This window comes from Brassica oleracea, chromosome C8 (genome assembly GCF_000695525.1).
Source record: "Brassica oleracea var. oleracea cultivar TO1000 chromosome C8, BOL, whole genome shotgun sequence".
NCBI lineage: Eukaryota > Viridiplantae > Streptophyta > Magnoliopsida > Brassicales > Brassicaceae > Brassica > Brassica oleracea.
Window position 1 is genome coordinate 11,866,455 of NC_027755.1, and position 23,808 is coordinate 11,890,262.

General features: G+C 39.3%; 1 protein-coding gene and 1 long non-coding RNA gene across 6 annotated transcripts in view; both read left to right on the forward strand.

The window, feature by feature from the left end:
• LOC106310181 overlaps window positions 1-9,632 on the forward strand; it is a 19,129-nt gene extending 9,497 nt beyond the window's left edge. Inside the window, exons 3-12 of one of the 5 annotated variants that reach the window (XM_013747403.1) lie at window positions 1,598-1,687; window positions 1,766-1,855; window positions 1,932-2,079; window positions 8,310-8,491; window positions 8,567-8,616; window positions 8,691-8,711; window positions 8,861-8,894; window positions 8,970-9,036; window positions 9,136-9,211; window positions 9,401-9,632. In XM_013747403.1, coding sequence (XP_013602857.1) covers window positions 8,354-8,491; window positions 8,567-8,616; window positions 8,691-8,711; window positions 8,861-8,894; window positions 8,970-9,036; window positions 9,136-9,211; window positions 9,401-9,464 — 450 coding nt within the window. In that variant the 5' untranslated portion in view covers window positions 1,598-1,687; window positions 1,766-1,855; window positions 1,932-2,079; window positions 8,310-8,353 and the 3' untranslated portion in view covers window positions 9,465-9,632. Of the gene's footprint in view, window positions 1-1,597; window positions 1,688-1,765; window positions 1,856-1,931; window positions 2,080-8,309; window positions 8,492-8,566; window positions 8,617-8,690; window positions 8,712-8,860; window positions 8,895-8,969; window positions 9,037-9,112; window positions 9,212-9,400 lie in introns of those variants that run through there. The other 4 variants (XM_013747404.1, XM_013747406.1, XM_013747405.1 and 1 more) reach the window with 4 other exon arrangements.
• A 7,748-nt stretch (window positions 9,633-17,380) lies between these two features.
• On the forward strand, window positions 17,381-18,185 carry LOC106310182. Its single transcript, XR_001263702.1, has 3 exons — window positions 17,381-17,592; window positions 17,679-17,786; window positions 17,895-18,185. It is a non-coding gene; the product is annotated as an uncharacterized LOC106310182 (long non-coding RNA).
• The last annotated feature ends 5,623 nt before the right edge of the window (window positions 18,186-23,808 follow it).

Genomic DNA, 23,808 nt, shown 5'->3' on the forward strand with positions numbered 1-23,808 from the left:
GTTTCCATTCTCATCCTGTCTGAGAATAACAATCGCAACCATGTTTCACGACTGAGGATCGATCGATGTAAGCGGTGTATAATCGATCAATGTCAAACGATGTAGATCGGTCGACGATGAAGGTCGGGTGTCAGTCGACAGTTGGGTGCGAGAATCAGTCGACGTGAAAGCTGCTGCGTCGAGCGATGTGGAACGTTGGTCTTTGCGGATCGAGCGTTCCAAGTGAGCAGGATCTTCTGAGAATAGCAGGTGTGTTTCCTTGTTGCTTCTGGTACTGTTGGGCATGTACCTGAAAAGACAAGAAAAAATTTTGTGTCAGAATGGGGGTAGAGAAAAGAATAAGAATCAATAATACTAAATCTAATGGCGATCAAAGCTCCCCGGCAACGGCGCCAAATTTGATACCACTCAAATTACCCTAAGGAGTGAATAATCCTATAGATGCCTAACAGTTGCATGCATGATATATTAGAGCTCAACTCCTTAAACACAGTGATCAGCAATAGCAATTTTTCACTGGTTAACTAACTAGATCCTGGATCTCAATGGTTAGTCTTTTGATCACAAGAAAGTGTCGATCGATGATCCTATAGGGATATCGATCGATACACCTTTCGCAATGTCGATCGATTGTCAGAAGACAATATCGATTGATTCTTCTAGCTAAGCCCTAGGTGCAGGTTGATAATGCTCACTAGCTTTCTAGATCAGCGGTTAGCCTTTTTCTAGCAGTCCTAGTATGATAGACAAAATTGAGGACAAGATGGTCAAGGATGCTTGACTCATGCAAATTCCAAGGTTCATGTTCTAGTTAACAAGGTTAAAACAAGCAGTAAGAACAATCTATCAATGAATACCACAACTTAGCAATCTATAGTTTGGGCTAATCTCTCTAACCTATTTGAACCCTGAATCTAACAAGTAAACTACTCAGACATAGTTAAGCAATTCATAACACAAAATATAGATAGAAACTGCATAGAATAGAATATATGAATCAATTGAGTTCCAATCACAAATCTCTCTATGATCTTCTCTCCTAAGAATACAATGGTAAAACTCTGATAAAAACTCTGTCTCTCCCCTTGCCTCCTAACACTTAGGCAAGTATATAACTATTAGGTTAAAAACTCGTGAGGGGTAATCTTGTAATTTGGTGAAGCCTTGGGTTTAAAGTCGTCTGGAACCAAGTCGCGTGCTCCGCGTCTCGACATCGATCGATGGTACATGATGTATATCGATCGATTTCTTCTTCTTCTTATCGGCCTCTTATGGTCAGCTCGGATGAAATCTCTTTTAAGCTCCTAAATGCTCCATAATCATCACTTTACTCCAAGATACTTCTGAACCTGAAAACATACTTAATAGGATAGAATATATAGTATATAGATAGTAAAATACTTATATACCATGGGTGAAAATGGGTCAAATCCATGGTATATCATATGTCGACCTCTCTGTTTCCTCCACATCAAATCTATAAATAGGAGAAGGTTGAGAGATCAGAAAAGCAATGTCAACTATCCTTTTATTTTGTGAAATTCTGTTCGTAGATACTATGTTTATACTAACAAAATAATTTTTTCTGGATTTTTAGATGGTTCTAGAAGCATCGTCTCTTCTGGACAGAGATCTATGAAGCCTTGAAAACCAGCACGCTTCGTCTTCCAATTATTGGAAAGCTATGGTGAGTGTTTGTTTTGGCTTACTTTGTATCATTAGAATCCGTTTTCTTAAGGTTTTTAATGATTTTTTGTGTTGTTAGGTTTATATTCTTGGTCTCAAGCATACAGTTTGTTCAGCTGTTGATTTCGTGCACGGTGTGTCGTCTTCCATATCCCCGCTTATATCGAAGGTAAATTTCTTTTCTCAGAAGTTTATAATGAACTTATGAGGCTTATCCTCTTACCGTTTCTCTGTGAAATGAACAGACAGAACTCGATCATTATCGTAGGTGGTGATAATACTAGTGGGTGGTCTGAGAAGATGAGTGGTGACGAGCTTGAGATCGTGAGTAATGCTGGTGTTGTGCTGCTTCAAAGAGTGATCCCAGACTCAATCAACATTCAAGTTTCTAAGGTTCATATCAATCGATTTATTTGGTTCCAATCTTAATTTTATTCAAAGGATGCATCTTAAGGTTTAGATAGAGCAACCGTATCAGGAAAATGATATAGCATTTGGAACTGGAATGTAGATTGATCATAAATTATTTGAATCATCACGATGAGATTGCCAATGGAACATTAGGTTGACTTGACTTAGGTTGGTGGTGGATGTGTTGCATGATATGCTCAAATTAACCTTCAAGCTACTCCCTCAAATAAGAGGTTTGATGTAGTACTTGAGGATCATATCCACAAAGACTCGATATTTCACACAATAGACTCAATATTTCACACAATAGACTTTAGCTTCAGATTATGCTAGGTCAAATAATATAAAAACAGTAAATAACAAAGCCGTAAACAGAGGATTTGATTATGATGGAAAGATGGTTGCTAGACTTAGGGTTTCATTTCGGCTATCAGTACTATAATCTATAGATGCTTAGGGTTGATCCTAGAACTCAAATTCAATAAGCAAGTAATCCAGCTCTCGCAAGCAATTACTAATCGGATGACTAAGTATTTATTCCAGCTCTCGCATGCGAACAATGAATGAGCGTCGATCGATACTATTGACTTGGTATCGATCGATGCTTCCTCAGACAAGCATTAGCGCTCAGATCGATAGTTTTCAACTAAATTCCTAGACAAACTCTCCTATGCGCCTAGGTATCTAATCCAACATGATTTCGGTTCCGTTTATTGATTGCACTCTCGTGATTTCAATTGTCCTATGATTCTAGGTTCAAATAACAAGTCACACTCTCGTGTTTTTCTTGCTACTCTAAATCCTAGTATTACAATCCACCCTGGTGTAAGATCTATAGATAACCTAGCATTCCTATAATTCAGAAGTTCATACAAAACCATAAAAAATCCCTAAACCTAGCAGGTAGCTCTATTCAGACATGATAGTTATCACAGAAATCATAAATGAATAGATATGAAAGAGAAATCAATAAAAAAATCAAAACCAATGGAGGTCCAAGAGGACTCTCAAGGAGTTCCTCTCTTCTCTCCAACCCTAAAACTAAGAACAATGAATAGAATAAAGCGTAGAAAGCGTAGCCGTCAAAAATGGCTTAGAAAACACATAAATAGGGTTTAAGTCGTCCATGGGCATTCCCCTCGCGAGGCACACGTACCACTCTTCAGTAAAACGGACATAGCGTCTTTTATAGGATCCTGATTGACCTCAAACCCGTGGCATTAGAAAGCTAACTCAAATATATCTTTTTTCTTAAAATATCAGCTTAATATCACCATGGGAACGCCTCTATCCAAATATAAACTCTTGAGGCATCTGTGTAGTTATGCACCTCAAATGGCTAGAAAATCACCAAAGTTCTCCAGAACGTACCTGAACTTGAAAACACTCTAAAACATACTCCAAACCCATGTAATAGACTCTAAATAGATCATATAACATGGTCTAAAACTGGTAAAATCCATTGTATATCAACTCCCCCAGACTTACTTTTTTGCTTGTCCTCAACCAAAACAAGAATAAACCTGTGAAAGCAGTTTGAAGAGAGCAGTGACTCACACAATTTTAAACTTATTACCATCACCCTTCTTAATGTTGCAAGCATAATTGAATTAGTTCCAACTTCATGGCCACTTCCATGAACTAGACCTTAGCTTAGCAACCAAACCATCCAGCCCACAGCTCAGCCGATTCTGCCTGACATACCCCTCAACTGACCTCATTTATGCATATAAATATGTAAGCTAAATCTTAGGAATATCGATCAAGGAACACATGGAATCTTACTCCACCAGGTATCTGAGTAAACATGTAGTCTTATTTTGGTTTCTTTTCTCCATATATCTCTTTTCTCTGAATCCTTTTCTTTCGTTTTTTTTATCTTTTTCAATTTTTTTTCTTTTTTCTTCTTTTTCTGGGCAAAGTGTAGGTTAATAGTGGGGTCATCAGTAATGTACCTACCCCTTACTTCCAACAATGTGTGATCATTCATTTGAATTATAATAGTGGGGTCATCGGTTGAATTGAGTAAGGTTGGAAGTCAGCTTCGGTTCCTTCAGACTTTCTCAGCTTGTGTGGATGTTATTGGCAGGTGATCCACTTTGGTGTTTCCATTCAGTACACCATGCAGTCAATAACCTCAAAGAATGGTGCTAGAGAGCGGTTTGATAATAAGTAAATTGAAAAAGTTCATTATCCCCTTCTTCACTCAATAAAACTAAATAAAAACTCAATAAATATAAAACCCAAAATAAAACACAATATTAGTAGATACTCCCTCAGACTTAAACAACATTGCCCCTAGAGTCTAAGATTGGTGGGAAAATAAATCATAGTGACAAAATTTAACAAGGAAAAACGGTATACCTTCATGGTAAGCATCGATCGACACAGTTAAGTGGCGATCGACCGGTGTTCGTGAAAGTTCGGCGATCGACATTGATCATGTGTCGGTCGATGCTAATGCAGAACTCGTTTTTCTCAGATATTTTTATTTGCTGATGAACAGTATCTCTGCTACAGTGTTGCTTGCTACGATGCCTTTGCTACAGTGTTGTTACTGTTCATCATCTTTTTCTGAAATAAATAAATGCGAAAATCAGTATAACATAAAAATAAATAAGTAAAACTTACCTAAAAGTGAGTTGTCTCCCACTCAATGTTTATTTTTAGTCATTAGCTTGACTTTTGGAAATCTGATTCAGTCTAGATGAGAATGAGTAATTGCTCCAAAACAAATCTCAATTTCTCTTTTCTTCAGCTTCATCACTCTTTTTTGTGAAAGCCTCCATTGACTCTTCTCCTTTGTCTATCATCTCATCAATAAGGAGTGCTCGAAGCTTTGCGAATGGTTGTGAGAAGCATCTGCTGCGCACTCTGTACTTTCTGACACCGTCTGAGAAGTGAGAAATCAATGATAACTGAGGATCGCCCTTGATCCCTTTTCTCTTCTTCCAATTTTTCCTCTTCTTTCCCCCAGACTTGTCTGATCTCGTGGTGGTGCCTCCATCAACAATATTTTAGACACACTTCAAACTTCTCGTGCTCTGATACGCAACAAGTGTCGATCAATAACATCGGGGTGGTTTTGATCGATGATATCGGTTTGGTGTCGTTCGACACTTTTACTGAGCCCTGGTCGACGTCGCTTTTAAATCTCAACCCTCTCTGAGAAGCTGTTGCATGTTGATGATCATCCAATACCCTAATGTAAGAACCCATATGTACACTTCTATCTGGTGGAATAGGAAATTCAACTTCAAATATGGTGTAGGGAACCACAAACTTCACAGGGTCATGTATCCTCTTCACTCTTTTGTGAAACCCATCAGCTTTTTCTGCGCATATAGGTGGTCTCAGATGTTCAGGGACAGCAAGGTGTGAGGCCTTGGACTTGTGCATTTTCTCCTCAACTGGTTCCATCTCAACTATGTATCCTGGCAGCTCGTCCAAAAATGGGTGTCGATCGATGTCCGGTTGGTTGTGTCGATCGATGCTAGCCTTTGGTGAAGTTTCTAGATCTTTTCCCGAAGTATTCTGATCGTCATCAAGCTTCATCTCCAAGTCATGACCCAAAATTTCAGGCTGTTCTTCATCCTTTGGCTCCAAGAAATATTCCATGGTTATCTCTTCGTCTACATCTATGGCAAGATAACTTCTTGATATATCTGTGCTCTCCAATGTTGAGTCTGCAATGTCCTGAGAACAACTCGATCTTTCAGGGATTTCAAAAGGTGTCGATCGATAACATGAATCTGTGTCGCTCGATAACATGAATCTGTGTCGATCGATTCTCAGGTTGGATCACCAATATCAGCTTTGTCTTCTCCACTCAACTCTTTAAATCCATGTTGTTCATAATTCTTTGCCATAATGTAGTTGACCAGCTGTCTTGGAATCAGATATTCCCTATTTATCTTCCAACCTTCAGTGAGCATGTCCAATTTATCATTTATCTCCCTTTCTCGAGTTGCTGCAACACCATCAAGAAATTCTTAGAGGAAGGATCTTTCGATGTTTTCCCAGCTGGTTAGATATCCTTGCTGCAGCTAACTGGATCAACTAAATGCATCCCCAGAAAGAGAATAGGGGAAAATCTTGCAGAGCATGTGGAATTCAGAGATTTCTTGTGGCTCGCTCCTTGAGATTAGATCCTTAAGTTCTTCGATATGGTTCATGGGATCCTCATGAGGAAGACCTTGAAAGGGGTCCTCACCTACCCCATCATACCATTCACGGCTTAGCTCAAAGTCATTCATCTCAGCAACAGCAATCACATCAGGGATTACAGCCCCCTGTGCATGTATCAATTGTCATGCACTGTTGCGAGTGCGGCCTTCCTCGTCTCGTAAGATCCCAGTCTCATCCAAGCTCAGTATGAGTACCTCAACCTTCTCTATCTTCTCGTAAGTAATAAAGATTGACACTTGATGAATAGTTTGATTCGTCAATGGATGAACAGTGTCAGGATGAACAGTGTCAGGATGAACAGTGTCAGGATGTACGGTTTTGGGATTAACAGTGTCGGGATGAGCAGTGTCATTTGACACTTGATGAACAGTGTCATTCAACACTTGGATTTCGACGCTGCCGATCGCTGCTTGGAGGGTGTCGACTGCCGTCTTAGACTTATGGATCACGCATTCTAAATCTAGTGGCTCTACGAGTAAGAACCATATCCCCTCATTGCTTTTGGTACTCATATTCATGTACCTGAAACACAAGAAATTTTTTTTATGTAAATAAACTATAAATAAAAACCTAGACAATCCTACACATAGTCTAATGGTTATCAGAGTCCCCGGCAATGGCGCCAAATTTGATATGTTCAAATTAACTTTCAAGCTACTCTCTCAAATTAAAGGTTCGATGTAATACTTGAAGATCGTATCCATAGAGACTCGATATTTCACACAATAGACTTTAGCTTTAGATTAAGCTAGGTCAAATAGTATAAAGACAGTATATAAGCAATAAACAGATGATTTGTTTGTGATGGAAAGATGGTTGCTAGACTTGGTGTTTCATTTAGGTTATCAGAACTATAAGCTATAAATGCTTAGGGTTAACCCTAGAACTCAAATTCAATAAGCAAAGCAAGTAATCCAGCTCTCGCATGCAATTACTAATCAGATGACTAAGTCTTTGTTCCAGCTCTCGTATGTGAACAAGCAATGAGCGGGGATCGATACTATTGACTAGGTATCGATCGATGCTTTCTCAGACAAGCATTAACGCTCAAATCAATAATGTTCAACTAAATTCCTAAACCAACTCTCGTATGCGCCTAGGTATCTAATCCAGCAAGATTCGGTTTCCGTTAATCGATTGCACTCTCGTGCTTTTCAATTTTCCTATGATTCTAGGTTCAAATAATCAGTCACACTCTCGTGCTTTTCTAGCTACTCTAAATCCTAGTATTACAAGCCACCCTGGTGCAAGATCTATAGATAACATAGCAATCCTATAATTCAGAAGTTCATTCCAAACCCTAGAAAATCCCTAAACCTAGCAGATTGATCTATTCAGACATGATAGTTGTCACAGTAATCATAAATGAATAGATATGAAAGAGAAATCAATAAAAAAATCAAAAACAATGGAGTTCCAAGAGGAATCTCAAGGAGTTCCTCTCTTCTCTCCAACCCTAAAACTAAGAACAATGAATAGAATAAAGCGTAAAAAGCGTAGCCGTCAACGATGGCTTAGAAAACACATAAATATGCTTAAGTCGTCCAGAGGCATTCTTGTAATTTGTGCGGGTTTCTGGGCTTAAGTCGGTAATGAAATATATTCGGCCCTTCTGGCATCACCGTCGATCGACACCAAGGGTCTGTTGTCGATCGACAACCCTTAATCTTCTCGACAACTTCCTCAAGCGAGACCGACGTACCACTCTTCAGTAAAACAGGCATAACCTCTTCTATAGGATGCTGATTGAACTCAAAATGGTGGCATTGGAAAGCTAACTCAAAGCTCTATCTTTTGTTAAAATATCAGCATAATCTCACCATGGTAAGGCCTCCATCCAAAGCTAAACTTCTGATGCATCTGTGCAGTTCTGCACCTCAAAAGGCTCCAAAATCACCAAAGTTCCCGAGAACGTACCTGAACCTGAAAACACTCTAAAACATACTCTAAACCCAATTAATAGACTCTAAATATATCATATACCATGGTCTAAAACTGGTAAAATCCATGGTATATCATTGCAGGCTGTGAAGAGAGCAGTTGTTTTCGGTCATCCTTGACGTGGTGAATGGATACGCCAATCCCTAATGAGCTATTGGATTCAGTCGACATCTTAATCTTGAGTGAAACTGAGCTCATTCGCTTGGCAGGAATGCACACTGAAACTCTTGAACAGTTTAACCAGGCTGTTGCAAAGTGCCATAAGGTGACATATAAGTCTTCTTTGATCAAAAACATTCTGGGATGATTCATTTTGGATATTCAGATGTTATGGTAGCAGGTGGAACTGAGTCTAGAATTAATGCTCTCTCCGTTGTTGGATTCATCTAGGTAACTAACACGCTTTGTTTGTGCTTCCTTTAAAAATTCACTTGTAAATTGATTGTTCTCTTTTCTCTATCCAGATCAAGAGCTTTGTCGACTAAGTAAGTAAGTATAATTCATCAATGCAAGAAGCTTCACGGCCTTTCGCTTGTGGCTGGGATAGTTCTGTGCGAGTTACATTCTTGGTTGTTTATTTGAAAGAATCTGTTTTGGAGATGTTATGGTCATAACATTATTAATTTTGTTGCAGGATAGGGGAACGCTCAGCGGTTATAGTATTGGAGGTGAGACTCTAAAGTCATCCCCCACAACTGTTTTCTTAGCGATAATCTCTTCTGATTTCTTGTTATAATCAATAGGAACTTATGCATGCAAAAAGACGTGGAGCAAAAGTTTATGCTGAGCTTTGTGGATATAGGATGTCAAGTTAGGCTCATACATTAGTAAAAACAAAGTTTACAATTCCATAGATAATACTAAAACACATTTTGATTTTCATAAGAATGAGTTCTTCTTGGCATTTAGGCGATGCACACCATATTACTCAACCTTCGAAGATAGAAAGGGAGCTATTTTGGCCATGTCACATGCCTCAAGACAGGTAAACAGAATCATTCCAATACTTAAACTACCAGATTTTGGTTACTAGCTTAGTGAGTTTTGGGTCATCAGTTAGCAACATAATTAGGCTGTGAATATTATTAACCAAAACCACATGTGTTGTCGTCATCACTCAACCTCCGTTGAGCATCTCTACGAAACTACCCTAATCCCTCCCCGCCGTTTTCAGTCATATGCAAAAGTGTTTGTGCTCTCCCAAGACGGCACCTGCTGCGGTTTTCACGGCCGATTAGAAAAAGAGAAGGTCAAGACCCAGCTTCGTGAGACAACCAGTCAATATTTCAGGGTTGTATATGAGAAAATTAGCTTTCGTAAATTTGCTTGCAAGAGGATTGTCAACGTGGAGGCAGACTTATAGGAAACACTTGGCGAAGAGAATGGTTAACCGTCTTCTTTACATATATATCACCGTCTTTATTTAGCCGTTTCTACGTAATGTATAAAAATCAAGATTAGAATAAATAGTAATTTAGGTACTTTAAATCTGGATTTTTCTTTTCTTGCAAGTGAAGAAATTATGTTTTGGTTTTCCTTGCACAGTATATGGAAGTTTATGTGTACGTATGGGGTGATGACAATCAAAAACTTGGTACATCAAGTGCTTCTATTTTTTGAAATTTACAAACTCAAAGTTTTATCTAACAATGAAGAAACTAGATCCTTCTCTCCATGTTCTTGTTGCAAACCATTTGATTAGACATTCTTCCAGATATCTCTTGCCTTTTCCTTTCACCAGAAGCAACCTCAAGCAAATCAGTTTATCAACAATCTTAGATAGAGATCTTGCATCCATTGACTGCTCTCCATGCCTCCTAGCATTATGCTCTCTCCATATACTATGAGCTAACACTTGGAAAGCATACCGAATAAGGAAATTCTCCATGAGTGTATGTCCAGGATTGGATATAACTTCCAGGATCTCAAACTACTCTGCCGTGAAATCCTCTCTCATAATGCCTCCTACCATATTTTCCCATATTTTCCTTGAGTATCTGCAACTAAAGAAAAGATGCTGACATGTTTCTTGCATCTCCTGACATAGCACACAAACTCCATTTGTTGCACTATTCCATTGTTGTATTCTATCACTTGTTTTTAGTCTATTCCTGATTGCAACCCAAACAAGAAAAGAGTATTTAGGAGTGGAATGAGGAAACCAAACTCCTCTACTCCATGCGCAGACTGGTTGAGGTTGCCGTAGGCATGCCCAAGTTGCCTTAGTAGAAAAATTTCTTGAATATTTTCCTTCAGACTGCTTCCATAAAGAGATATCATCCTCTTGGTTTACTTTCCTTCTAATTACTTCAATCTCATCTTCCACCTCATTCAGAGCTTGCACTCTATGTCTTCTTCTACGATGTCGGTTGAAAACATCCACCACAAACTCGTTTTCCATAATGCACAGATCAATACTTCCTCCATTTCTCAAATGAGCTTTTAGACAACCCAATCGACACCAAGAATCATACCAAAAGGAAGTGTGCCTTCCATTATTAATCTCCATTTTATGAAAAGACATTGCTAGCTCTCTCAGCTTCAATAGTTTTTTCCACATCCAAGATCCTGAAACTGTACTATTTTTAATAGACCAGAAAGAACCCTTTCTTATCATATAGCATTGAATCCATTCACCCACAGTGAAAATCTATTAGACGTCAATCTCCATATCAATTTCAAACATAGCACAGTATTCACTTCTTTGAGGGGTCTGATTCCCAAACCACCTTCCAACTTAGGTAGACACACATCTTTCCAACTAACCTTTGCTTTGCTGGTTTTTAAATCAGGACCAAACCATAAGAATGCAAGGCATAAGCTTCCAATCTCCTTTGAACAGCTGCTTGGAAGACAAAATGCTGAAAGAAAGAAGTTTGCTAGACTCGTTATGACAGAACTAATTAGTTGCAGTCTTCCCCCTTGAGATAAAAACCTTCATCTTCTTTCTAACCTTCTCAACCAGTGGCATGTAGTCATTGACTGTCATTCGTCTTGTGAGAAGAGGAAGACCAAGATATCTCACTGGCAACTGACCTGAAGCAAATGGAAATCGAGTTAATATCTCCTCTTCTTGATTAACTAATATCCCTGCTGTGTATAGTGTTGATTTCTCAAGACTGATCTTGAGGCCAGATATAGCTGCAAACTCTTCAAATATCTTTAAAACTCCCTCAATAGACCTTTTCGTCCCATTTGTATATACCAAGAGATCATCCGCGAAGCATAAGTGTGTGAGAAATATGTTCTGGCATCTTGGATGATATCCAATTTGCTTCCTTGCAGCTGCATTGTCAATCATATGCGATAAGACATTCATGCATATGACAAAGAGATAAGGTGATAATGCACATCCCTGTCTCAGCCCCCGTTTACTCTCAAAAAATCCTGCTAGCTCCCCATTAACCTGAACAGAGAAAGACGGAGTGCACACACAAAGTTCAATCCATCTAATAAACTGATCCGGCATATGAAGAGCTCTCAATGCCGTAAGCAGGAATGACCAATTCACCGAATCAATTGCTTTTGCATTGTCTATCTTCATGGCACAGCGAGGAGATACATCTTCTTTATGATAGTCTTTAACTATCTCAGTAGCCAGTAAGAGATTTTCCACTAGCAATCTATGTTTCACAATCGCAGACTGGTTATAAGTGATACAGTGAGGAAGTGTACCTTTTAGCCGATTTGCTATGATCTTTGATATCACCTTATACAATACATTACAGCAAGAAATCGGCTTGTAGTCCTACATCTCTATTGGAATATCCTTCTTTGGTATGAGGGCTAATATCGTTGTGTTCAATCCTTTCGGCAAGAAACCTTTGCTGAAAAAAGAATGAACTGTTGTAGTGAAATCTTTCCCTATTATCCTCCTAGATGCCTTGAAGAACTCAGTTGTATACCTATTCGGACCCGGTGATTTATTGCTTGGCATTCTAAACAACACTTCTCTGATTTCCTCATCAGTTATTGGTTTGATAAGTTGAGTTCTTACCACATCAGTACCCTGAAAACCAAGGATATCTTCCATTTCCTCCACTGTCACACTTCTAATATCTGCCGGCTCATGAGAAAGAAAATAACTAAAGAATCTTTCAGCTTCAGTCTTTATATCCTCTTGAGAAGTGAAAACTACTTTTGTCTGAAATGTAATCTCTCTGATTGTATTCCTCATCTCCCTTATTTTAGCAGCATTATGAAACACTTTGTTATTTCTATCTCAAAGTTGTAGCCAGTGCATCTTCGATCTTTGTTTAAGAATCTTCTCCTTAATTTCTGATATTCTGCTCCATCACTCAGAAGCAGTAAGTTCCTCTCTCATATTATCCTGTGTAGGATCATTTAGTAATCGCTTCTGCTTCTCACAGAGATCTTGATAAGCTTCTTTTACCTTCAAAGATATTTTTCCCAATTTCTCTTTGCTCAGATTTCTTATCAACGGCTTAAGAGCTTTTAGGTACTTCGAGAACCTAAAAAGAGCTGATGTTGATTGGAAAAGAGTCCGAGTATCCCTCCAGTAATCCTTTACTAGCTTTAGAAACTCAGGCATATCTACCACCACATTTGTAAATTTAAAAGGCCGTCTTTTACCCACTGGTTCCGCCCTTAGATGGAATCTACCACGAAGGTGATCAGAACAACCCCCAGCCTCAAATACTCCATAGGATTGAGTTCGGCTGTTAAGCCAAGCCTCATTAACCATAAAATGATCCAACTTCTTACAGATAAGACCCTCATCGCTCTGATTGCACCAAGTATACTTTTGACCTTGATGACCCAAATCAATAAAGTTGCAATACTGAACGATATTTTCAAACTCCCTCATACCCACATTGATAAGACTCGAATCTTGATAGTTAGAATGCTCTTCTCCATCTAGAATCTCATTGAAATCTCCCATTATGATCCACTGTTTGCTTCTGAATAATGGTGAATCCTGATGAGATTTAATATCTTCCCATAAATCTCTTCTACACTTCACTGTATTCTCTGCATAGACGAAAGAACAAAGAAACTCCTCTGTTTCTCCTTCCACCAGAACTGACACTATAATGATTTGATCTGACTTAAAAATTGGTGTAATATGAACTTGTGAATTCTACATAACCCATACCCTCCCTTCTCTACTGAATTCATAATTACTTATGAATGACCAGCCATAAACATTGTTGACATGATCTGCTGAGCCTTATGCTCACTTACACTAGTCTCCAATAAACCTCTGAAATGTAATTTTTTTGATTGAATCCAATTCCTAACCACTTCATGTTGATCTGCGGTTGAATCCTCTCATATTCCAGAAAAAAACTGTCATTGAGATGAGTTTTTGTTACTTCCTTTACCCAGTTTCCCAGGCGTACCTCCCTACACAGATTTATCTGGCACAATCTTATGCATTGTTTTTGATCTTCTTGGTAATGATCGCCTAATAGAATTTTCCAGATCCGGCCAATGCTCTATACCAGCAATACTCTTCCCTATCTGATCATTCTTATTATCCTCCTTAGTTTCTTTCATCCCACTCTTTCCTCCAATAGTTTTATCCTTGCCTTCCTCACCATCTTCACTAACTTTTATAGTATCCTCTTTCCTTACTTCCTCATTAGCTTTCTCTACAATGATCTCCTCTTCAATACGTAGAATTTCCTCAAATTCTACTTGGTTAACTGCATCTCCTTTATCATCTACTTCTAGAAGAGCTGAGAATCGAGCTGGTGTCAAAATCTTCACCTAGCCATACTTCAGATTAGGACTTCTACTCCCTTTCCCACGTTTTACATCCTCCCAATTTTCTACTGATTCACCGTCCTCAATCTCTTTTACAGTACCAGCAATTTGGTTCTCCTTTGCTGCTTCTATATTTCCTTCTTTAGCTTCTGCCTTCTTCGTTGTTTCTTCTACTGTTTTCACCTCTAAACCATATTTCCCAATAACTCATTCCTTTATTATTTGCTTCACTGATTTTCCTGAGCTATCCTTCTTGTTTTTGATACAAACTTTATCAGTGTGCCCCCACTTTCCACACATAGTGCATCTTAGTGGTAGCCACGGGTAGTAGAATTAAACCAATGGAGATACACCATTCTTCGTAAAATTTATCTTAGTTGGTAACTCTTTTGTCAGATCAGCATTGACAAATATCTTTGCAATCTTAAAGTTCGAACAAGCAGCAGTCTCTAGATGCAGATGAACTGGAAACCCCGCTGCACTCGCAATAAAATTTAGCCCTTCCCATGAATATATATATTCATCGGCACATTCTTGAGATGAATCCATAACGGAATAGCTTTAATCTCAAGCTTCCCCTTCATCTCGTCCGGTGTCTATTTCGGGCCCACTAATGGTATGTTTTGTTCCACGTCCCTCTCTTTATAATCCGAGCTCGCATCAATGGATTCAGAACCTTGAACTTCATTGTAGTATCATAAACAACATGAACATCAATCTACATATTTTTATCACCTTGATTCCATATTTTATTCACAATAGCATGAACTCTGGCCACATGTGGAGCTGTATCCAAATATTTACCAATCAAATAATCTTCCCAAAGATGATTCACCTTCTCAATAACATCATTTGGGATCTCTACAACCTTTTGTCCCTCCTTTTCTATGATTTCCAGATCATATTTCTTCAAAACTTTCTTCTCCCGTGCAACATCAACCCATGATGGTACCTCCAATTCGGATCCTCTCATGAGATTCTCCAGTCTTCCCCTTCCATTTTGATTCTCTGTTTCAAAACCAGCTCCCTTCTCCTGACCTTCCGATCCAGTGAAATCATTACCTCCTTTTTTGTTTCCCAATCTTGATCCCTCCTCATTAATCTTCAACCAAGATCCCCTCAATAGGTTTTCTGGATCAGAGATCTCACTCCGCATCTCCCGATTATCCCTAACCTCCGTTAAAGACTTAGGTAATCCCGGCGATGCCGCCGAATCCATGTCGATGAAATCTGTCGCCAAAATCACCTTTTTTGCCTCTCAAAGCGGTGCGTTTTTGCTTTATTAGTAACTCTGTTGTTCCTCTCAACATTTTCAACTATATGTTTCCACCTTTAGGCTTCTTCTAATTATTTGATTCCTAATTATTTGATGAAGAAAAGGGTTCTATCTTTTTCAATACAAATAACAAACAAAAACCGAGGTGTTAGCACAAAATAAAAAATTGGTCGAATTATAATTTTTTTTTTTGTTGGCTACTGTATTTGAGATTTAAAAACTAATAAATTAGGATTTCAAAATGAGAATCAACTAAAAGAGTTTATTTTGCAAATGTGTATTACGCTCTTTTAATTTCAACCACTAAATCAAATATCATCTAATTTGATTGTTAAAACTAGTTAGAGAATCTCAATTATCTAATCTTTCTTGCACTAACCATCATCATATAGTTTGATCATCTATTTTATTGGTTACTAAAGTTCAAAATAAATAAAATAATATAAAATTATTTAAATATTTAATTTATAAAAATGACATAAATTTTCTCTATTTTACTGTTTTTTAATATTTATTAAAATATTTCAATTAAAAATTATTTATTTCTTTATTTTACTATTATAATTATAAAATGTAACTATTTATTTTTATATTGTTTTACTTTAAGTTTCATAATAAGTAGCAGGGAAGAAAGTGAATGATAAAGGAAGTTGAGGGAGACATGAAAGATACTAAGATTGATGTTCTTGCAACTTGGTGAAGTCATGTATTGATAACATGAAAAAAAGTAAATGATAAAAGAAATTGAGGAGGACATGAAAGATATATTATCAAAATGAACAACATGTTCGCATAGTAAAACATGCGTCACGTAATCATAGAAGATTCACGTAAACCTTGCATTCACGTCCCCTCTTTTACGTCCTTCTAACAATACTAAAAGGAAGATTTGCTCAAAGGAGAGTCTGTCCACGTCAGATTTAAAATTCATCCACTAAAAATCGTCCAAACTGCTATGTCATATTGATTTATGTCGAGAATAAAAATTACTCTCTTTGCTGGGCTCATTATGCATGTTAAAGGCCCAAGATTATCCTTCGACTTCGTCTTCTCCTTTCCTCTTCGTCAAATCTCCGTTACTGAGTTCGTTTCACCTTCTTCTCTTTCTCCTTCGTTATAAACCACTTTGTCTTAAGTTGCTTTCATTCAATCCCGAAAACCTCCTCTCAAGAAGTTGAAACTATAGCGATGAAACCAAAGGGCAAGTTCACTTGCTGGTACTTTTGTTCATGGAGGAAGCTATTTATTCTTTAGCAGATACCAAAGGCATGACCCACTATCTTGCCTTTTTTTGGTAATTCCTTATTCAGTTAACCAAAATAGTGCCAATTTCAATTAAACTGCCCTGTTAATCTTAGCCGCCGTTGTTTGCCATTGCTCTTGCGATGCTTCCACTGATTTCTTCTTTATCAATGCTGATTTGGTTTTCTCTTCTTTTTTTTTCACACCAGGAGATGTGTAAGGGATTTATTTTGGGAACATTTTTCTTACAGTCTAGCTTCCTGGTTTCGGTTTAGGTAACACAAGTATTTGCTCGGTTTGGTTTAATGATGTGGTGGTAAGGCTCCTATTTTGTTGCATATCTGTTCTTCCTGTTAGACTTGTGAAGAATAGAAATTTTTTGTGAGATTAATTGAGCTTAGAATCATAATTCTGTTTTCTCTGGCCGTAGTATTCATTTGTATGTTCTATTTTCACTTTCCCATTAAATTTCCAATCTTTTTAAATAAACTTTTTGAATCTTTCAGACTGGAATTTATATTCAAAAAAAAAACAATGAAGATCCTTTTTGAATCTCCAAATATATAACTTTCTCAGCAGATTCTTAAAATGCTCCTAAAGTCTCAGATCTATGCTGGCTACTCTGATCTCCAATGAATAAGATATGCTGGATAATCTAATGATAATAAAGAAGAGAATGGAAGAACTCTAGAGGAACAGAAAATTAACGATGCCTTTTTTGATGTATATTATTAGTACAGGCCATGAATGCTCTGGACTCACCATTATTTGGGCTACCATTTCTCTGCAGGAACACCCTGAGATTCTCCAGAAGTTAGAGGTAACATGAGAATATATGTTTTTATAATCCTTTTCCGTTTCACTTTACACGCTTTAATAGTGATTTCGTTCTACACAGGGAGAACAAGATGCGATTGTTAAAAATTGAGCACCAGACCAGAATTTGACTCTTAAAAGAGACACGTAAAATGGACTAACTATCACAGGTGCCTCATTGCAAAACAAGTTTATGGTTTTTTTAAAACGGTATGATTCGTTACATATTCTCTCACTGAATACAAAATGAGGCTTTTTATCTAAGGCCTTTCGGGAAGCAAAGAGGGATGGCCAAATGAACGGTCAGTCTATGCTCATCGCCTACATGGACCACAACAAACAATCTCTAACCCTTTTTGTATATTCATTTCTATGTTTCTGTAATTAGACATACATCATACCAAAAGGCTGGAAGGTGATGACTTGGTTCATGTAAGTTCACCTGGATCTTGAGATTGGCATGGATCCAAATAAATATGAACCTTCAAGATGGGAGGTATGTAGGTATAATAGATTTGTGACACATTCAACAATCTAACTGTCTTTGTAATTTGAAGTTGGTGTTGCAAAAGAGTAACTGAACATGATCAAGTTCATTCTACAGGGATACAGACCTATACCAGGCACATTCCTTCATTTTCATTTAGGAAGCGGTCTTTGTCCGGAGAAAAATCTTGCCAAGCTCGAGATTCTAATTTTTCTTCATCTTTAACCATTGAAGATGGGTTTAGCTACGCTAGCTTTGAAGCTGTGGGTTATGACTTCAACACTATTGAGCTGAGTCAGCTGGTGAGAAGGGTCTCGTTCTTTGATTCCAAAATTCTCTGTAGCCATGCACTGGAGTTGAGTGAACGCGTACAAGCCAGAGATTAGTGTATACTTGGAGTATTGTGGGTGCGCAGAGAGAGAGAGAGAGAGAGAGAGAGAGAGAGGACATTTGAGTCTCTAGGAGAAGAGGGTAGGACAGTGATGTATCATATGTTTGACTCACAGGTCAGATGTTTATAGCTATGGAATGTTAGTTATTGAGATGATTGGTGCAAGGAACAAAGAAAGCGCTCATCTCTGCTTCTAACACAAGTTCATCAAGGAACAAACGGTTTGAGAAGCCTCGTAGGCAGTGTGCGTTGCCTAGCTACCTTGAAGTGGGACTCGAGCAGAAATAATTAACTGCAGCAGCAAGGACACGAGAGAATCTAAACTATTTTTGGAGCTTTCTGTTTTTGCATTTTTTTGGTGTAATGAATAATGACTTGTGAAGTTGAGGTATTCCTTTATGAGGATGTGTGTTGGGTTTTTCGTGCTGTATAAGTTTTGATATATGGAAGACTTTTATATTTGCTATGATTTACCGCTTTTTAAATTACTCTAACCATGTTTTTTCTTTAGTTGTAAAGGATTGAATGAAAAAAGACATGACCATATACTTGATCACACTGCAGGTATATTATTCTTGAACTTTAGAATCTGCTCATATCAAACAAACGTGAGTTTCTTACTAAGACATGTTCTTCTTGCTGGTTCACATTATCTCAAAATCATTAGCTTCCTATCAATTGTGCAACCTACACTACCAAATATCTCACTAAAGAGAAATGTTGTGAGAACGAAATAACGAAAAACTACAAGTCAAACCTTCAAATTTATTGCTCATTGCATATATTGTGTATATGTATTTTACCAATTTTAAAAACAAATATTTTGAATTTTTCCCAAAAAAGAATATGGTAGTTAGGAGTACTAATCACTAAACATTTAAACCCATATAAAATGTTGAACGCAGAGCAAACAAAAAAAATTATAACAATGTGATCAATGAGGAGTTAATCCTAATTTTCTGACCAAATAATTATAGTTTTCCTGATTTTAAGGGTGCGATCTGTTAAGGAAATACCTAAGACATTAAGGACTTCTATGTAAATACATAACTACACGATTTACCCTAATTGTATGTCTTGTATAAATACCTTGTACACATCTAATAAAGTATTTTATTCAGCCTACTATCTATATGGTATCAGAGCTTTGATCTAACCTAAGCCGCCATCTCTCACACTTTCAAAATTTTCTTTTCTTTCAACTCACGATGTCTGGATCTACAAACTCACCGGCATCCATTCCTGAGACCATCACGGTTTCGAACACAACAACCATCTTGAACATCAAAATGGTGAATGTTACAAAGCTAACTGCTTCCAACTTTCTCATGTGGAGTCGTCAGATCCATGCTCTCCTTGAAGGATATGATCTTGCGGGTTACATTGATGGCTCGCTTGAAGTTCCCTCTGCAACGATCACCACGGACGATGCAGTTGCAACCAATCCGCTCTACACTATCTGGAAGAGGCAAGATCGCCTCATCTACAGTGGTCTCCTTGGTGCCATAACCACTCCGCTGCAACCACTACTCTCGACAACCACCACGTCAGCCGAAATCTGGAGCCTCTTAACCTCAACATACGCGAAACCTAGCAGGGGCCATATCAATCAACTTCGACAACAACTCAAACACTGGACCAAGGGAACAAAGTCCATTGATGAGTACTATCAAGGTCTCACGACACGATTTGATCAACTTGCTTTACTAGGAAAGACAATTGATCATGAGGATCAAATCGAACAACTCCTTGAAGGCTTACCTGATGACTACAAGCTCATCGTCGATCAGATTGCTGCACGTGATACACCACCGTCTCTTACAGAGCTTCACGAGAAGCTTATCAATCATGAGACAAAGCTCAAACTCTCGAAGGAAGTCATATCCTCTGTTCCTGTCACAGCTATCTACACGAACCATCGTGCTCCATCTGCTCCATACAACAATCGTAATCAGAACTCGCGTCATGGAGGTTATCGTGGTAACCAAACTTGGCAGCAGCAGCAGTTCCACACTCCGACTACTCCAACTGCAGGACGTGGTGGCTACCAAGGAAAGTGTCAATTGTGTGGCATTTTTGGCCACAGCGCTCGCAGGTGTTCGCAAATTGCTGCACAAGGTACTGCTCTCTCACAGCCATTGTCGCCGCAAACCCCATGGCAACCTCGCGCGAACGTTGCTCAGGCTTACACCTATGCTCCGAATCAGTGGATACTCGACAGTGGTGCCACACACCACATGACTTCCGACCTCAGTAACCTTGCGCTGCACCAGCCGTACAATGGTGGCGACGACGTTGCGATAGCCGATGGATCAGGTCTTGCAATTACTCATACTGGCTCTACATCCTTTACTATGCCAGCTAAGCCATTGGCACTTACTGATATTCTCTGTGTTCCAAACATTAATAAGAGTTTGATATCAGTTTATCGGTTATGTAATGCTAATCGTGTTTCTGTTGAATCCTTTCCTGCTCACTTTCAGGTGAAGGATCTCAACACGGGGGTCCGGTTGCTTCAAGGCCGCACGAAGAATGACTTGTAGGAGTGGCCATGGCCGTCCCAGAACCCAACTGCAAGCTTAGCCTCTTACCCAGATACTAAAGCGACCCTGAACCAATGGTATAGGCGACTTGGCCACCCCTCTCTTTCTATTCTTAAAACAGTTGTTGCTCAGTTTTCTTTACCTTGTTTTCAACATTCTCAGACAGCTTCTCCTTGCAATGATTGCTTACTTAATAAAACACATAAGCTTCCTTTTCATGAGAGTACAATTCGCTCAACCCAACCCCTGCAATATGTCTTTACCGATGTATGGCAATCACCCATTATCTCCTCTCAAAACTACAAATACTACCTTGTCCTTGTTGACCATTTCACACGCTATACTTGGCTCTATCCCTTAACCGCAAAGTCTCAAGTCAAAGACATTTTCACCACTTTCAAACCTCTAGTTGAAAATAGATTCAACACAAAGATCCAAACCCTCTATTCAGATAACGGGGGCGAGTTCATCGCCTTGAGATATTATCTTGCAACCCACGGTATCAGCCATCTCACCACCCCACCTCACACTCCTGAGCTTAATGGTCTCTCAGAACGGAAACATCGACACATTGTCGAAACCGGTCTCTCACTTCTCTCAGTCGCCAACCTATCACTTACCTACTGGCTGCAAGCCTTTGCAACCTCTGTCTTCCTGATCAACCGCATGCCCACACCCATTCTCCAAAACCAATCACCCATTCAAAAACTCTTCCAAACAATCCCAAACTACCTTAAGCTCAGAACCTTTGGCTGTCTGTGTTATCCGTGGTGGCGCCCTTACGCACCCAATAAACTAGAAAACCGGTCTCTTCCATGCGTCTTTATAGGGTACTCTCTGACTCAAAATGGTTATCTGTGTTTAGAACCCGTATCTGGTCGTGTTTATGTCTCTCGACATGTTCGCTTCAACGAAACCGTTTTCCCATATCACTCCTTAACCATACCTAAGCCTTCCCCGATCCCTAAACCAGCCACAGTTGTCCCTGACAATCTTTATACCATTTTCCCAGTGCCATCACTCATACAGTCTTCTCCGTCGGCTGTGATCAATCAGGCTCCAGCGTGTGCTTCTTCACCTACGGAGCCTGTGCTTGCGGAAACGTCTTCAGCTCCACCACCTGCGGTTCAGCAATCGTCTCCTGCTCCTACTGGTCCTTTGCTACACCCTGAGGAACAAAACCTCCTGGATCCTACTATTATTGCACCATCTGGTACGTCCCTGCCTACTGTTATTGCACCATCTGGTATGTCCCTGCCTCCTGTTGCGGTACCTCTAGTGAGACATTCAATGACAACCAGGTCCAGAAATAACATTCTCAAGCCGACCTCGAAGTACAATCTCACTGTAGAACTACAATCCGACCCTCATTGGATTCCGACGACTTGGCAACAAGCTATCAAGCATGAAAGGTGGAGGAAAGCGATGGCTGCAGAGTTTAACTCCACCAACGAGAATCGTACTTGGGATCTTGTCGAAGCAACTCGACAAATGAACGGTGTGGGATGCCGCTGGGTCTTCACAATCAAGTACAACCCTGATGGTAGTATTGATCGATACAAAGCACGGATTGTGGCAAAGGGGTTTCATCAACAGCCTGGTGTAGACTATAATGATACCTTCAGTCCGGTAATTAAGTCTACGACAATTCGTTTGATTCTTGGTCTTGCAGTGAATAATGATTGGCCAGTAAGACAGACAGACGTCAACACAGCCTTTCTCCAAGGTCATCTCAATGAAGAGGTTTTCATGGCTCAGCCACCTGGCTTTCAGGACACTGATCGTCCCTCTCATGTTTGTCGCCTGCGTAAAGCCATTTATGGGCTCAAACAGGCTCCTCGAGCTTGGTACTCTGAACTCAAGAAATTTCTTCTTGCAGCCGGTTTCAGCAACTCTCTACCTGATACGTCTCTCTTCATACTTCGTCATGCTGGGAGCTTTGTTTACTTGTTAGTCTACGTGGACGACATCCTCGTCACTGGCACAATCTCCTCACTTGTTCAACAAGTTATTGATGCTCTCTCTGTGAAGTTCTCTATCAAAGATCTCGGCCATCTCAGTTATTTCCTTGGTATTGAAACCATTCGCACACCTCATGGCCTCCATATGATGCAGAGGAAGTATGTTACTGATCTGCTACAACGAACGAATATGCTTCATGCAAAACCGGTTGCGACTCCACTTGCTGCATCTCCTAAACTGACGTTGAACTCTGGTCCTCCTCTGCCTGATCCTACTGAATATAGGCGCGTCGTTGGCAGTTTACAGTACCTTGCTCTCACCAGGCCTGATGTCTCATATGCGGTAAACCGTCTCTCTCAATTTATGCATCAGCCAACACTTGATCATTGGAATGCTGTCAAACGAGTCCAGCGTTATCTGTCTGGCACATTGAGTCATGGTATCTATCTCAAGAAGCAAAAGAATCCGCTTCTCCATGCATACTCTGATGCTGACTGGGCTGGAGACAGCGATGACTACGTCTCCACAAATGGCTACATCGTTTATCTTGGCACACATCCACTGTCTTGGTCATCGAAGAAACAGCAAGGGGTCGCGTGGTGATCCACGGAAGCTGAGTACTGTGCGGTCGCTAATACTGCCGCTGAGCTTCGATGGATATGTTCTCTTCTCACAGAACTTGGTGTTTCGCTTCCATCCTCTCCTACAATCTACTGTGATAACATCGGCGCTACCTATCCCTGTGCAAATCTTGTTTTCCATTCTCGTATGAAACACATTTCGCTTGACTACCACTTTGTTCGTGGTCAAATCCAGAATCATGCTCTTCGAGTTGTTCATGTATCGACTCACGATCAGCTGGCCGATGGGTTAACCAAACCGCTTCCGAGGACTTCATTTCAGACTTTACGGGACAAGATTGGTGTCACACAGGTTCCACCATCTTGAGGGGGCGTGTTAAGAAAATACCCAAGACATTAAGGACTTCTATGTAAATACATAACTATAAAAAATAATAACAATGTGATCAATGAGGAGTTAATCCTAATTTTCTGACAAAAAAATTATAGTTTTCTTGATTTTAAGGGTGCAATCAATGGTATAGTAAATTATTTATTTGTTGTGTTCTTGAGTA